Raw genomic sequence first — 17,760 nt, forward strand, 5'->3', positions numbered from 1 at the left:
AATGCAGAAAATGTTTTTCATGACTGGAAAAAATTTCTGGGAAGAACACTGTTGCCGTTAGTTTTCAAGGTCCAATCACGTCAAAGAATGATGCTTATCTGGGCAGTTGTATAATAAAAAGAATGAATAAGATAACATGAGAAGTGAAATTGTCATGAATCAGAGGGATACATACTCTGTAGGTCCTAAAGCAGGCTTGTGGATTAGATATAAACTATGAAGGCAGTGGTGTACCTAGCATATGTGACACCCGAGGCCTATCATTTTTGACACCCCCCCATTTGTATGAAAAACATGATTTTTAGTAACAATCCACACATCACACAAGAGTGTACCTAGGAAAAGGCAGCATCTTACATACTGCAGTGAGCATTACATCAATGCACGCATTGTAAAATTAAACAAGCCAGACTTGTACAGATCAATCCTACACATTCAATCCTAACTGAAAACCATGTCTTTCAAACATACAGAACACAGAAAACACCTTCACCTAGTATGGAATATGTAATCACAATCTAACCCCACTCCCTTTTACAAAACTATAATGTGGTTTTTAGCCATGGTTGTAACAGCTCAGACTCTCATAGAATTCTGAGCAATTACCACCATAGCTGATGCTAAAAAAACGCTCTACAGTTTTGTAAAAGGGAGGATAAAATAGAAAAACGTAGACAAAGGTTAAATTGAACCACCAAGAAGCTGGACTTTGCATACAATGCAACACCATAGAAACAGCGATGCATCTCCCCTAAAGCAAAAAAATAAATAAATAGAATTTTTTTCTACATTGTCTTCTCTGGTTTCTGCTTTCCTCATAGTCTTGTCACTCTTTTCTTTCATCCACTATCTACCCTCTCTCTGCCCCTTCTATATGGCATCTTCTCTCCTTGTATTCCACTTCCATCTCTCCCTTCACCCCTATTAGTCTGGCATCCATCTTCTTCCCTTCCCTCCTCCAATGGTCTGGCATCTCTCTCCTCTTCTTCCCTTCCCTCTCCCACACCCTCATGGTCTGGCATTTCACTCTCTCCTCTCCCTTCCCCCCACTTCCATCAGCATCTGCCCCCTTTCTTTCCCTCCAACCCAACTCCATCCAGTATCCTTCCCCCTTATGTCTCTCTCTCCTTTCCCTGCACATCAATTCCATCAGCATCTGCCCCCTTTCTCTCCCTCCACCACCCTTCCATACCACCCTGACCCCCTTTTTCTCCCTCCACCACCCTTCTATTCTCCTCACTCCCTCCAAACCAGCAAGGTCCCCTGATGACTGCTTCTGTTGCCTCTGCCTCTGGGAAGATGTAAGTGACGTTGGAGGGGGTGGGCCGGCAGACGCAGGCAGTTGCGGCAAGGTTCCGCAATGACTGCAGCTGCCGGTCCACCCCTTCCAACGTCCCTTACGTCTCCAGAAGCAGAGGCGGCAAATGCAGTCATCGAGGGACCTTCCTGCACTTCAGTGCGGTTGCCAACTCTGCTTTGGAATAAGTATGGCAGCAGCGCTGAGGTGCAGGTGCCATTTAGAGCAGCTCGGAAGGTTCTGGATCCAGCCGGCTGTGTACCCCCCTAGGGCTGGCACCCGGGGCGGTCTGCCATTGAATGAGGGGACAAAAAATAATAAAAAGAATGTATAACTTGACCGATTTAGACATGTCATACAATTATAACCACAAAAATGTCATAAAATGTAATTCTAAACTCAAAAGACTCTAGACGAAAAGCAGACTATAGAAAGGAAACCAGAAAAGACCATAGTACTAAGATCCAAATGCTAAAATCGGACATGTCCATTATGAAGTGACATGTGGATCACCACTAATTATAACGAATGAGTCTTTAAAATATGAGACGGTAACGGATAGCCAGACCTTGTGGATGGAAGTGACAAATACTGGAGCCAAAACCAGAGCACCGTGATGAAACTTGAATGGAAATATGGATACCTATTTATACTTTTGAGTAAAATTGCGATGCGAACATGTCATAGAAAAGAATAAATAATGTGTAAACTAAAAATCAAGAACAATATATTGTAACACCGAACTCAGAATTAATGAAATAACATGCTAAAAGAACTTAACCCCCCCCCTAAAATAGGACATATACATACTTAAAATGATGGCTGGTTACAAACAGTATGCCTAGACTATACAGGGCAAAAGTAAACGTATGGGAAATGAACAGCTGTATCTTGAAAACATAAGCCGATAGTAGCTCAAAGACAAGCTGACCGGGTAGATGAAAAATGAAACCTGGGAAAGATCTAAATTATTGTTCAAATGAGCTTCTATTAAAACGAAAGAATAAAACCACAACACTCGGGAAAGTAAAAAAGGGAGAGTAAAATGGACTTAACGAAACGGTCTCTGCACTGATAAGATAAATTCATACACAGAATAAATGTGAACATGCGACAGTGGGGCTATGATATTTGATCCGTTGAAAGAGGCGCCAAAAAAGTGTCGGCAGTGGATTGGATGCACACTGATAGGGGAAGGGAATCGGGCTATTAAAAAAGGCTGCTTTAATAAATAAGTGAAAATACTGGTGAAAAACTAAATAAAAAACCAAAACCATGATAAAATGCCAAACCTGATTGCAAGTGGTAGTGAAAGTAGCATAAGGCACCCGTAGTACTGTTAGTGCCAGAGCTGCTTAGAATAAAGAACCGTGCTGTACATGAGGAGATAAGATGTAAAGTGATGGCCCCTCACTGTACCACTTGATAAAACTACACTTTTTGGGCTTGCGAGCTACTTTTAAAATGTACCAAGTCAAAATGATCTACCAACAATAAAATCACAAAGCACACTGTATGCATAGAAAATGTTAATTATCATTCCTATTCCGGGTTTTTTTTCCAAAGAGATCAAAGCAGATGACCCTAAGCACTGTCACCTTAGTAATAACCATACAAAAATAGACAAATATACCCTCTCCCTTTTTACTAAACTACAACAGCAGTTTTTAGCGCAAGGGAGCTGCGCTGAATGCCCAGCGCTGCTCTCGACGCTCATAGGCTCCCTGCACTAAAAACCTCTATTGCGGTTTAGAAAAAGGGGACCATGGTGTAAAATATAGACTGCAGATATAAATTCAGACACATTTTGATCACTAAATTTAAAATAAAATCATTTTTCCTACCTTGTTGTCTGGTGATTTCATGAGTCTCTGGTTGCACTTTCTTCTTGACTGTGCATCCAATCTTTCTTCCCTTCTTTCAGCCTGTATGCTTCCTCTCCTCCAAACCTCATTCCTCCCCAAACTTTTTCTTCCTCTCTCCCTACCCTTTCTTTCTCCCTGTCTCTCTTTCTTTCTTTCTCTCTTCATGCCCCCTTTCTTTTTTCTGTTTCTCTTCTTTCCTTCTTCCTTCCTGCCTGCCCTCTTTCTTTCTTTCTCCCTGCCCTCCTCCAAGCCACTGCCACTGCCATCGGGGAATAGGCCCCCAAGCTGCCGCCATTGGATAACAGGCCCCAAAGCCGCTGCCGCCGCCCCAAGCTCTCCCTGCTTCGGGCCGACCAGCATTCCTCTCACCGACGTCAATTCTGCCGTCGGGGAGAGGAAGGCTGATCGGCCCAAGATCGCGATCGACCTATTGGGGAAATACTGCCAGGTCCTGCCTTCGCGGAAACAGAAAGTAGGCAGGACCCGGCAGCAAGAAGAGCAAATTGTAAGCTTCACTGACCTGTCTCCCGCCTTAGCCCGTAGCGAACACATGCTTCAGGGCTCTAACATGTGCGTGCCGGCTTCCCTTCTCTTCTCTTCCCCCCCCACCCCGGACATAACTTCCGGTTTCGAAGGGAACAGAAGGGAAGCCGGCATACACACGTTAGAGCCCCGGAGCATAAGTTCGCTATGGGCTAAGGCGTGAAATCTCCAAGCCATTTTTTTTTTGTGTTGAGCAGCACTGGCGGCAGCAGCAGAATTCACAGCGGATGATAGCCGGGCGGTCATCTAAATTACCCTGGCGTACCGCCCGGCTAAAAGGCTCTAGGGAGAACACTGCAGTGCTCTCCCGCGAATTTGCGGTACCGGTCATTCGCGGTATTTTCCAACCACGAATGACTGGGCGGGAGAGGGCAGCAGGCGAGGGCAGCCGGAGCGCCGGCGAGTGAAGGAAATTACTTGCGGTATGCTCCGACCACCTCTTCCTGTACTAAAGTCAGGCATCACCAATCAGGAGCTGCTTTGACACACATTTTCTGATTGGTGGCCTGACTTTAGTACAGGAAGAGGTGGTCGGAGCATACCGCGAGTGATTTCCTTCACTTGCCGGCGCTCCGGCTGCCCTCTCCTGCTGCCCTCTCCTGCCTCTCCGGCTGCTTCTCCTATCTCCCCTGCTAAAAACTGTATTTGCGGTTTTTCAACATTCGCGGGGTTTCTGGCATGGTACCTCCGCGAATATCGGGGGAGTACTGTGGTACAACACCAAAGAAATAAAAAGATTAATTTCCTCCTATACTGTGCAAAATATAAAGATCACACATGCCAGGGATAGTGTTAGGCTGAGGAGTGCAATTACAGCAACTGCCCCCTGGCTAGAGAAAGCCCTAAGCCTGCTGGAAGCTGAAGATGACACAGGCTAGTAGAGGGCTTTGCGGTCCCCTCCCAAATTTCTGCCCTGGGCCCTACCATGTCTACCTAACACCAGCACCAGCAGGATAAACATTTCAGTTCTTATATATTCTAATCACAAAATAGAAAATAAAATTATTTTTCTACCTTTTGTTGTCTGGTCATTTCAAATCATGTTGGTCCTGGGCTCTGGTTTCTGTTTGTCTTCTGATAACTCATTTGCAAGAGTCTCCTGCCCATTTGACATTTTCTTCTTTCTTCGTGCTCATCATTTTCCATCTCTGTCCTCTCCTTCTCTTTCCCTTTCCCTTCCCAGATGTCTGGCATCTTTCCTTTTTTTTATCTCCATCTCCACAGTCCAGCATTTCTCTAATGACCACTCCCCCCCCCCGTGATCTTTCAGTGAACCCCCCTGCATTCCTCTCTTCCATGGGATCCGATAAGGCGGTACTCTTGCGCTCTTTGGCCCACCGGCAGCTTGAATGAAGCATTCCCTCTGCTACTGCTTCGCGCCTAAACGGAGTCAGGAAGCAGTAGCAGAGGGAAAGCTTCCAGCCATGGAAAACAGCATGTTTATTTCACTCACGCTGCCGGCAGCCTAAAGAATGAAAGAGTGGCTGCAGCGATGGATTTCACCATCCCCAGATCCACCATCTCTCCTTTTCTCAACTACCCTTTCATACAGCATCTCCTCCCTCCTTCCCCATAACCCCAGGGTCTATCATCTCTGCCTTTCTCTTCCCAACTGCCCTCCTATCCAGTATCTCTATCCCCCCTAACTGCACACCACCCCTTGGGTCCAACTTCTCTCCTTCCATCCCACTGTCTACCATCTCTCTCCCTCTCCTCTGTTTTCAGACCCATTATTACTTCCCCTCTACTGCCTCCCCTCAGTCCGGCATATACCACTATCTTTGGAAACCCCCCCCCCCGCCTCCCTCCATGTACTTCTAATAGCTACACCAGAGGGCCCCCCAAAGGCCGGCATTCTTCCCCATTCTCTCCACCATCATCCGGCAACCCCCTGGTCTCCCAGTCTCACTTTATGTGAAATCTGTTTTTATTATGCAAAAGAGAAATATAAACTGCACAACATTACAATATACTTCACCAATTCTAACCCAGTCAGGAATGTTCTCAACCTTAATAAACCTCCCCCCTCCCTGTAATGTCATGCTGGCAGAGATGATCCCCCCTGTTTAATCTCCCAAGAGAGCCCTATAATAACCACCAATCTACTCTGTCTATCCCCCCCCTGAGTTGTGGTATCCACTGAATAGACTGCTATTATATTATTCAACACTTTATAAACAATAATAATAACAGTTTATATACAGCAGGACCGTGAAGTTCTATGCGGTTTACAATGATTAAAAGGTGTTATAAATTGAGTAGAGTTAACAAAGTTAAAAGCTAGTGATTAACAGCTCTAGAAATCAGTTATGGTGGAATAAGATTGTACAGATCAGTTACCTAAATACTTCAAGAACACATATGTTTTTAGGTGTCTCCTAAATTCCCCATAAGTATTAGTGAGCATAAGTAATTGTTCCAGATCTTTTACCCCATAATGCTGCCTGATATGAGAAAAGATGTTGATGGTGTTTTTTAAATTTACATCCTCTAACTGGTGGAGAAACAAAACTCATGTGTGACCTTCTCTTATGTCTGTTGGTTGAGAAAGAGAAAAGGTCAGTTAAATATTTAGGGGCTAAACCAAATAGTACCTTAAAGCAAAAACATCCAAACTTAAACTTCACACATGCCTTCATCGGCAGCCAATGCAGAAGTCAGTAGGAAGGTGTTACACGATCGAACTTCTCACAAGTCCAAATCATTCAAAATCAAACTCCGAGCTTTATGAGGCAAGGATTGTATGTAAGGCTTCAAGGTCAGCAAGAACTGTCTTTTGCGTTGTTGGGTTATGCGAGCCTCCCAAGGCTCAAATGTCAGCAGTAGATGAAATTAATTTCTCCAATGCCAGTAGCCAGGTGGGGAGTCCTTCAGCTAATATTGTAAATTACTTTTGTGACCCACCATGCATGTCTTATTGAACAGAGAGGTCTCCCCACTCCATAGACCCAAGAGCTACCAGCTTGACCAAAAATTACCCTCCTGGGTGAGCTAAATACTACCACTGCCCATAGCTTACCCTAGAAATGTAAAATATGATTCCAAAATCACATGTTGCAAAGCCGTGTGCTGTAGCATGAGAGATATTATTAGCGGTCTGTCCACACCATCTGCACATCGGCGTTTCCGCCAAACCTGAATAGTACCTGTACTTGAGTAGTAAGCCTGTACCTGAGTATGCTGTATTACCGGTCTCACTTTAAAAACTTAATTACAGTCTGCAGAGGACTGCCAGTGCACTTTCCCTCTGCCGCTTTCCACCCCAGACCAAAACAGGATGTTGGGTCAGAGGAGGGGCGGGACCGTGGCAGAGGGAAAGTGCACCAGCGATCCTCCACAGGCCGTAAAGTGAGACTGGGAGGCAAATCGGGCAGCACTAGCTCGTGGGTCCAGCAGGTACAGACGGCTTCCCTCCCTCCCTTCCTGCTGCTGGCACAAACCTTGCCAAGTAAGCCAACGAACACAGGCTTGTTCAACAATTCTTGTGGCCTTCCCTCTGCCGGGCTCCTCCTTTTGATGCAACTTCCTTTCTTTGCGAAAAAAATAAGTAGTGTCATAAGTAGGAGCCCGGCAGAGGGAAGGTTGTGTGAGCACCATTCAGCAGCCTTGCGTAGAGACTGTCTCACTCTGTGTGCCAGTGGCAGGGAGGGAGGGAAGGAAGCTGGCTAGAGCCACCGGACCAACGAGCAAGGGAATGGGTGGGTTGGAGCTGCTAGACCCATGGGCGAGGGGGGGCTAGGCTGGAGCCGCCAGACCCACGAGTGGAGGGCCTGGAGCTGTCACACCAGCGATAGTGGGATATCAGGGAGCCGTGGTGCATATGGTTCCCTGTAAGACCAAAGATTTTTATTACTCCACGGAGCAGTGAAAAGGTTTGTCCCCATGCTGGCACTGAACAGATAAATTTTACCCATTCATTCTTACAAAGCAGTATTAATTCATAAGCAGCTATGAATGCCACAGTGCAGCAACATCAGGGGATCTGCATGTGACATGGGTTTGGAGTCTTAGTGAGAAGATCTAAAGCTACCAGATGTTCCTCATTGGTGGGCAGCCCTTCACTCCTCAAAAAAATCCTAATCTTTGTACCTCAAAAAACTTCTACTGGACAATACTCGGAATGGAAAAGCGTCACAAGTGGAGTGCCGCAGGGTTCGGTGCTCGGGCCTGTGCTCTTCAACATATTTATAAACGACCTAGAAATTGGCATGACGAGTGAGATGATTAAATTTGCAGACGATACAAAGTTATTCAAAGTAGTGAGGACACAGAAGGATTACAAAGACTTACATAGAGACATAAATACGCTCGAGGAATGGGCCGCAAAATGGCAAATGAGGTTCAACGTGAATAAGTGCAAGGTGATGCATGTCGGTAACAAAAATCATATGCACAAATACATGATGTCTGGAGCTATACTCGGAGAGAGCCCCCAGGAAAGAAACTTGGGAGTACTTGAAGACAAGTCAATGAAACCGTCTGCGCAATGCACGGTGGTGGCAAAAAGGGCAAACAGAATGCTAGGAATGATTAAGAAGGAGATCACAAACAGATCTGAGAAGGTTATCATGCTGCTGTACCGGGCCATGGTACACCCCCACCTGAAATACTGTGTCCAACACTGGTCACTGTACATGAAAAAGGACATACTACTACTCGAAAGGGTCCAGAGGAAAGCGACAAAAATGGTTAAGGGATTGGAGGAATTACCGTACAATGAGAGGCTAGAGAAACTGGGCCTCTTCTCCCTTGAAATGAGGAGACTGAGATGATTGAAACATTCAAGATATTGAAGGGAATTGACTTAGTAGAGGAAAGAGAGATTATTCACCCTCTCCAAGATGAAGAGAACGAGAGGGCATTCATTAAAGTTAGAAGGGAAAAGATTCCGTACAAATGTAAGGAAGTTCTTCTTCACCCTGAGAGTGGTAGAAATCTGGAACGCTCTTCCAGAGGCTGTTATAGGGGAAAGCACCCTTCAGGGATTCAAGACAAGGTTGGATAAGTTCCTACTGAGTTCCTATTTGAGTCTAGCAAGTAAGGCTAGACTCAAATAGGGCACTGGTCTTTGACCTAAGGGCCGCCGCGTGAACAGACTGCTGGGCACGATGGACTACTGGCCTGATCCAACAGCGGCAATTCTTATGCTCTTAGAATATTTAACTAAGAGCTCAACCAGTATCCAGCATCAGAGTATATAAACACTGGCATTTTTAGACTTTTGGCGGGGTTAATAATAATAATAATAACAATTTATATACCGCAGGACCGTGAAGTTTTATGCGGTTTACAATGATTAAAGATGTTACAGATTGAGTGGAATAAACAAAGTACAGACTTAGTGATTGATAGTTCTAGAGATCGTTTGTTGAGGACTAAGATTGTATAGGTTGGTTTCCTAAGTATTTTAGGAACAAATGTGTTACTGATAGGTAATGTTACCATGGGCACAATACATGTGGTCTTTATCGAGGTCACTCATGGGTCATGTGATCCACTTAACATATGCCTATTTGGAATGCTCTAGAAGAAATTCTGCAAGACCACCTATGTTTTCTGAACCCTAATAGTCAGTGTTTATCCTGTACCTGAGAGACTTCTGTCCCTGGCTGCTGCAGCAGCTTCACAGTCCTTCCTCTGGCTAACCTCCGATCTCTGCTCTCATGCCAGGTCAGAATGCTGCCCAGGTCCCTCTGCAAGCTGTAGTTCAAATTTTCGGTTGACACAGTATGTTCCAGAAGATTTTGGCAGAAGTTGTAATGAACAGTAGCTGCTGGAAGACAGTGAATTTGGAAAATTTACAAAATCTCTATCAAATAACTCCCCCCACACACACACACCAAAGTATGTGAGCTTTGTTTACCGACTCAATATTTCTCCAAGCACATTGTTCCCCGGCATCTAGTCAGTGCACTAACATCTATGGAATATGTTTACATAGGTTCTGCCCTATGGTCCATAAATAACCACGGAATTTTCTATAAGACTACACAGGCCCTATCCCATAGATGTGCTATAAACCCAGTGGTCTCAAACTCACAGCTCGGGGGCCACATGCAACCCACCAGGTACTATTTTGAGGCCCTTGATATGTTTATCATAATCACAAAAGTAAAATAAAACAATTTCTTGATCATATGTCTCTTTAGCTATAAATTACAATATTATTAAGACTTAGCTAAAAGAAAAGATTTATAAACTATAAAGTTTTACCTCATGTAAAATTGTCATTTCTTTAATAGACATTAACTATTTTTTTCTGAGGCCCTCCAAGTACCTACTAGTGCTGCCCAATTCAGGAAAAAATTTTTTAATTCAATTCGATTCAGCCTATTGAATCAATTTTTTGATTCAATTCCTGACCAATTGGATGTTTTTTCCCAAACATTCTGGTGAGTTTATTTTATATAACAATACAATATAAGACTCCTGAAGATAAAAAATTTTAATAGGTTGTATCCCAGAAGTGTTAAATGTTATAATTTAATCTAATTCACATACACTCAGAATTGTGTAATTCGGCCAAGAGCCGAAGCTCATATAGTCGAATCCACCACCCAATCACTGTGTATGGAATTGTGAAAAAGTGTAGATCCTATTAATCATTATTGGTGTTTCCCTATCCTCCAGGGTGCAGAGGTTCCCAGAATAGATTTGAGTTGGAACAAATTTACAGCTATTGACTGACAAACCTTTTGTAAGTTCTACAACAAGTATGTTAATTCATACTGCAGACTTGACAGCTGTCCTCCAAATGTTATGAAAGCTGCCCTAGTCAACTTCAAGGCCAAATTGCTGATTTAGGTTAATTTCTCGTTATCCATAGGGAAGTTTCCTGAGGAACAGGGTCAAATTGTGATTACACCAATTATAAAAAATACTAAAGAATCATCTAGTATTGTGTCCAATTTTAGACCCATTGCCAGTATTCCTCTGGTTACTAAGTTACTGGAAGGACTGGTAAATGCTGAATTAGTTACATACTTGGATAAGTTTAGTATTTTACATGATAATCAATCTGGTCTTCGGTCAGGTTTTAGTACCAAAACAATCATGGCCTCTTTGTTTGATTATCTGCACTCATTATTAATTCAAGGTTCAAGCGCTTTAATCCTGCAGCTAGATCTAAGCAGCGCTTTCAATCTGGTAGACCATACCATTCTTTTAGATTGTTTGGAATCCATTGGAGTTGCGGGAAATGTCTTGAATTAGTTTCGTGAATTCCTGAGTAAAAGATCGTACCAAGTGTTCAAGGATGATACATTGTTCTATTGTTGGGAAAATTCCTGTGGGGTTCCGCAGGGCTCGCCTCTGTCCCCCACCTTGTTTAACATTTATCTTGTCTCTTTGAGAAATTTGTTGCAAAGTCTAAAGCTCAAGTTCTATATTTACACGGATGACATTACTATAGTCATCCCGTTAACTTGTCTGTCACCTGAGTTCATAAATTCTTTAGCGACCATTTTAAGTCATATTGAACTCTGGATGACCGCTTTTAAATTGAAACTAAATGCGAAAGAAACTAAATTATTTTTAGCAACTCCCAACGATAAGATTAAAGAAACAATAATACATGTGAATGGTTTGGACTATAATATAGAACAATCCTTAAAAATATTGGGTGTGACTCTGGATAAACATCTTACACTGGAACAACATACACTTCCCCCTCCCCATTTGCGGTTTTGGCAATCGCGATTTCACATATTCGCAATTTTTGGGGGAAGGGGAAAAAAAGAAAACCCCCCCAGAGTTTAGCCTTCCCCCCGGCGTCCCGGCCTTACCTGGTGGTCTAGCGGGCTTTCGAGGCAGGAGCGATCTTCCTACACTCCTGCCCCGTGTAGATCGCCAATAGGAAATGGCTGTGGGGAGTTCCCGTCGTAGTCTCGAGAGACTACGGGAACTCATGGCAGCTATTTCCTATTGGCGATCTGCACGGGGCAGGAGTGTAGGAAGATCGCTCCTGCCCCGAAAGCCCGCTAGACCACCAGGTAAGGCCGGGATGCCGGGGGGATGGCAGGAGGGAGACGAACACCAAAAATCTGTCATTCTAATCTCTCTAGACCTCTCCTCAGCTTTCGACACTATCGATCATTCTCTTCTTATCTCAAGATTAAAAGACTGCCGCATTTCAGGTTCAGCACTTTCCTGGTTCTTATCTTACTTTCAGAAACGCAGCTCTAAAGTCTGGGTAAAAAACGAAATTTCCTCAACTATATTTCAAACTTTCGGAGTGCCACAAGGTTCAATATTATCACCTTTATTATTCAATGTATTCCTCTCCCCTCTCCTTACATTAGCTCAATCGATAGGATTCACCATTTTTGCCTATGCAGACGATATTCAACTTCTTCACCCTATTAATATCACTAACACCTCTGATATAAAAGACATAAATAATAAACTGGATAACATAAACGAATGGCTATACACAAATAAACTTTCACTTAACATTGACAAATCTTGTGGGCTACTACTCCCGATCAAAAAATCTGAATCACTACCAGGAACTATCTCTATCAAATCTGTCCCACTACACATGGAAACTAAAATTAAAATACTTGGCGTTATCATTGACAGAGATCTCTCTTTCCACGAACATATTAGCTCCGTAGTAAAAGTCTGCTTCTATAAACTTCGCATCATCAGATCATTAATATCCATTCTGAATACTGACTCTATTACTATATTAACTCACTCTTTAGTAATTTCTCACTTAGACTACTGCAACTCGCTCCTCAATGGTCTTCCACAAAAAGAATTACGACGCCTTCAACTCATACAAAATACCGCAATAAAACTTATCTACAAAAAAACCAAATATGATCATGTCACTCCTCTCTTAAAGGAAGCCCACTGGCTTCCAATTTCTTATCGTATCACTTACAAAATTATCCTACTCACTTTCAAAATCAAACTCTTACATCAACCTACATTCCTCGATAAACTTCTTATTCCTCAAAGTTCCACTCGTACATTAAGATCATCTGACCAAAAACTTCTTTATATTCCATCTCTTAAAGACTTTTATTATACACGCAAAACAAACTTCGCTATAACAGCCCCTACCTTATGGAACTCACTTCCACAATACCTCCGCGACGAACAACAACTAGTCAAATTCAAGATCAATCTAAAGACTTTCTTATTTCGAGATGCTTTTAATTAAACCTAAAAGCATCTTCTCTCTCTTCCTTCGGTCAGCAAACTTCCATTATCTTAAGGTTCCCCTCCCTTTTGTTCAATCCTCCCCCCCACTCTTTCCTTTTCATCTATACAATGTAACTTTTTCCCCTTCCGCTGTTACTGCCCTCACACTCCAGTTCGTCAAGTCTTTGTCATTTATGTTTAACTTAAGACATCTTTTTACACATACTGCTACTTTTAATACTTTTTTATTATAATTTTATTGTAAACCGGCCAGACAATTGTTTGATGGTCGGGATATTAAAAACCAATAAACTTGGAAACTTGGAAACTTGGATGGGTCAGAGCCGGACCAGAATATATTTGCGGTATTTCACCATTCACGGTCCGGCTCTGCCCCTATTCCCCACGAATCCGGAGGGAGAAGTAATTTACTGTTTAAGAAATGTATTTTGGTGCTTTAGAAGCTTTGCACCATTAAGAAGTATTTTGACGAAACCTCTTTTCGTTTATTGGTACAGTCCTCTATCTTAAGTATTCTTGATTACTATAATATTATATATTTAGGTACTTTTAAGAAAATTCTTAAAAAATTGAGAGTGATTCAGAAAGCACAGTTACTTACCGTAACAGGTGTTATCCAGGGACAGCAGGCAGATATTCTCTACATATGGGTGACGTCATCCACGAAGCCCCGAAGCGGACAGCTTTTCAAGCAAACTTGATTGAAGATTTCAAGTTTGCTGGTGCTGCACCACGCATGTGTGTGCCTTCCCGCTCCACTAGAGGGCGCATCCCCTCCTCATGGTCTTCAGTTCAGATAGCTAGCAAAGAAGCCAACCCCGGGAGATGGGAGGGTTGCGAGAATATCTGCCTGCTGTCCCTGGATAACACCTGTTACGGTAAGTAACTGTGCTTTATCCCAGGACAAGCAGGCAGCATATTCTCTACATATGGGTGACCTCCAAGCTAACTAAAAAAGGGACGGAGGGAAGTTGGCAATTTAGGAAAACAGATTACGCAAAACCGACTGGCCAAACCAGCCGTTGTTCCTGGACAAAGTATCCAGACAGTAGTGAGAGGTGAAGGTATGAATCGAAGACCAAGTGGCAGCTTAGCAGATCTCCTCAATTGGCGTGGACCTGAGGAAAGCGACAGAAGCTGCCATCGTTCGGACTTTATGTCCCGTGACCCAACCATGCAGCGAGAGACCAGCCTGAGCATAGCAGAAGGAAATACAAGCAGCCATCCAGTTGGACAAGGTGCGCTTGGAAACAGTATGTCCCAACTGATTAAGATCAAAAGACAAGAACAATTGAGGAACCTTCCGATGAGACTGGGTGCAGTGGAGATAGAATGCCAACGCCCTCTTACAGTCAAGAGTATGAAGCACCACCTCACCGGGATGAGAATGGGGTTTAGGAAAAAACACTGGAAGAACAATAGACTGATTAAGGTGAAAATCAGACACTACCTTTTAAATATCAGCAGCAGTGGGAGATCAATTGCTTTTACACCTAAGCAGCAACGGGACCAACCCACCAAAAACCCACAGTCCCGGTCCTGCAAAAATATGAGCTCCACCCTCCCTGCAGTTTGCTAGGAAAATCAACTGCTTTTACACCTAAGCAGCAGCAGGACCAGCCACCACTACCAAGAGCCCTTTGCCCCGATCCAGCCAGGCATGTGAGCTCCTCCCTCTGCAGTCCATTGGAGAGATCAATCTACCTGCTTTTAAATATCAGCAACAGTGGGAAATCAACTGCTTTTACACCTCAGCAGCAGCGGAACTATCCGCAACTACCAAGAGCACACAGACCCGATCCAACCAAGAGTGTGAGCTCCACCTCCCCCTGCAGTCCACTAGGAAGATCATCTGTTTTTTACACCTAAGCAGCAACAGGACCAGCCACCACTACCGAGAGCCCTTTGCCCTGATCCAGCCAGACAAGTAAGCTCTTCCCCCAGCATTCCGTTGGAAAAATCAATATGCTTGCTTTTAAATATTATCAGAAGTAGGAGATCAACTGCTTTTACACCTAAGCAGCACCAAGACCAGCCGCCACTATCGAGAGCTTTTGTCCCAATCCAGCCAGACGTGTATGCTCTTCACCATACAATTTGTTGGAGAGATCAATCTGCCTGCTTTTAAATATCCAACAACAACACACTCCTAATTTGCCAAACAAATCCTAAACTAGAAAAAACAAGGAAGGCAACCAAGTCACATCAAGGTCTGTGAGGGGGAAGCTCAAAGTGCCTAACTTGGCTCACAACTTGCAAACCAAATATAGTGTAATATGTCAAAGAACATGTCACATTATATGATGTTATAGGGCGCTCTCAGTGTGAACCCTCAGTGATAGGAGCACAGCTCCGACACTTCACTTCTGGGCCAAGGCCATAAGCCTCCACCCGCACACCATCATCGAGCGCCCTGTGTGTGCAGAAATCAAACCAATCAACAATCAAAGTGAGTAAATGAAACTCAACACAAGCAACCTGAGCGACCCCCACACAAACCCTGCCAGCCAAACCCCCTCAAAAAACTCACGCAAAATCACAAACAAAGTCAAAAACCATACCAAAAAGTGAAAAACATGTCCAAAAGAAACAATACTTATCCAAAACTGTCACACAAACGGAAAAACCGCGCCAGGAGGAGAGGTTCAACCGCGCTGGTTTCGGGAGGAGCCCTTCTTCAGGAACCTGACCTCCAACAGAACACAAGCAGAGACCTTGATGTGACTTGGTTGCCTTCCTTGTTTTTTCTGCTTTTAAATATCAGCAGCATTGGGAAAAACAACTGCTATTACACCTAAGCAGCAGCGGGTCCATCCGCAACCACCAAGAACCCACAGACCCGAACCTGCCAGGAATGTGAGATCCGCCCCCCCTACAATTCGATAAGAAGATCAACTGTTTTTACACCTAAGCAGCAATAGGACCAGCCGCCACTACCGGGAACCCTTTGCCACGATCCAGCCAGACATATAAGATCTTCCCCCAGCATTCCATTGGATAGATCAATCTACCTGCTTTTAAATATCAGCAGCAGTGGGAGAACAACTGCTTTTACACCTAAGCAGCATTGGGACCAACCGCAACTACCAAGAGCCCATAGACCAGATCATGACAGGAGTGTGAGCTCCACACCTCCTGCAGTCCGCTAGGAAGATCAACTGCTTTAACACCTAAGTAGCAGCAAGACCAGCTGCCTATAATAGGAGCCCTTGCCCCGATCCAACCAGGCATGTGAGCTCCTCCCCCTATATCCCGTTTAAGAGATCAATCTACCTGCTTTAAATATCAGCAGCAGTAGAAAAACAACTGCTTTTACATACAAGCAGCAGCGAGACCTACCGCAACCACCAAGAGCCCACAGACCCGATCCTGCCAGTCCATTGGAGAGATGCCATCCTCCTCCCCCTGCAGTCCATTGGAGAGATCAATCTGCCTGCTTTTAAATATCAGCAGCAGTGGAGATCAACTGCTTTTACCCCTAAGCAGCAACGAGACCAGCCACAACCACCGAGAGCACACAGACCCGATCCTACCAAGAGTGTGAACTCTTCCCCCCATGCAATCCGCTAAGAAGATCGACTGTCGGCTCCGGGCGACTTTCCCGCAGAGGAGAGAATCCTGCATTCACCGTAGGCCTCATCTGGGGCAGCCTCCTTGGAGCGGCTGGGGCACGGGCAGTGTGTCTGGGAGGGAATGCATGGATGGGAGAACATCGCAGGGGAGGAGACATAGGCATCCTGGAACTGTCTGCCAAGTCTCTTCCCTGAAGAAGCCCTTTCTGGAAACGTCAATCGCTCCTCCTAAACTTACTTGCTCCACTTCATCACTGACGCTGAAACCGTGGATTGAAGACAAAGTTTTACTTTATTTTTCTTTCCAGCTTATGATTTATCTTTAATCTTATCTATTGTTTTGCCTTTTGTCTTTGTTTTGTTCTATTTCTATCATTTAAATTTCTCCAGAATTCTACTGTTCAACGGCTCCCCCTTCTACTTCTATTCCTTTCTCTCCTCTCTTCTACCTTCCAAAGTATTTAGATCAATGCTGTCTTGTTAAAATGTTTATTTTATTTTTATTTTTCCTCTAACTCCACTTTTCACTTCTCTATTACCCTCCAGGTACTTTAGTTAGATTGTGAGCCTTCGGGACAGTAAGGGAATTTTTCAAGTACCTTTCTTATTTCTAATCTTAATGTATATTTTCTGTAAACCGCTTAGAACCTAACGGATGTAGCGGTATATAAGAAATAAATTACATTACATTACATTACCTTAGGCAAGAACTTGGGATGAGTGCGCAAGACCACCTTGTCATGATGAAAAACAGTAAAAGTTGGGTCCGCAACCAAAGCCTGCAGCTCACTAACCCTGCGAGCAGACGTGAGGGCAAGCAGGAAGATCACCTTCCAAGTAAGAAACTTCGGGTGAGCTTTATCCATAGGCTCAAAGGGGGGTTTCATTAATTGAGCGAAAACCACATTAAGATCCCAAACCACAGGGGGAGGCTTGAGAGGAGGATGGACATTCAAGAGACCCCCTCATGAAATGAGAAACCAAAGGGTGGACAGAAAGAGACTTCCCATCAAGCTGCCAGTGGAAGGCGGCAATCGCACTAAGATGCACATGAACAGAACTGGGCTTGAGGCCAGACCGAGACAAATGAAGCAAATAATCCAGAACCGAAGGTAAAGAAGTAGACAAAGGTTCCACCTGATTCGAAGCACACCATGTGGCAAATCTAGTCCACTTCTGGGCATAACACTGACTAGTAGAAGCTTTCCGAGAAGCTTCCAGAACATCCCTCACCGACCGGGACAACTCAAGGGAAGGAGTTAGGTGGAAAGGAACCAAGCCGTCAGATGTAGAGACTGCAGATTGGGATGCA

General features: G+C 44.1%; 1 protein-coding gene across 2 annotated transcripts in view; it reads right to left on the reverse strand.

The window, feature by feature from the left end:
• Window positions 1–17,760, reverse strand: part of SAMD10 (sterile alpha motif domain containing 10) — a 109,046-nt gene that overhangs the window by 69,087 nt on the left and 22,199 nt on the right. Inside the window, exon 2 of one of the 2 annotated variants that reach the window (XM_033963166.1) lies at window positions 9,294–9,475. In XM_033963166.1, coding sequence (XP_033819057.1) covers window positions 9,294–9,475 — 182 coding nt within the window. Of the gene's footprint in view, window positions 1–9,293; window positions 9,479–17,760 lie in introns of both variants that reach the window. The other variant, XM_033963164.1, reaches the window with a different exon arrangement.

The sequence above is a fragment of the Geotrypetes seraphini genome, chromosome 11 (genome assembly GCF_902459505.1).
Source record: "Geotrypetes seraphini chromosome 11, aGeoSer1.1, whole genome shotgun sequence".
Taxonomy (NCBI): Eukaryota; Metazoa; Chordata; class Amphibia; order Gymnophiona; family Dermophiidae; genus Geotrypetes; species Geotrypetes seraphini.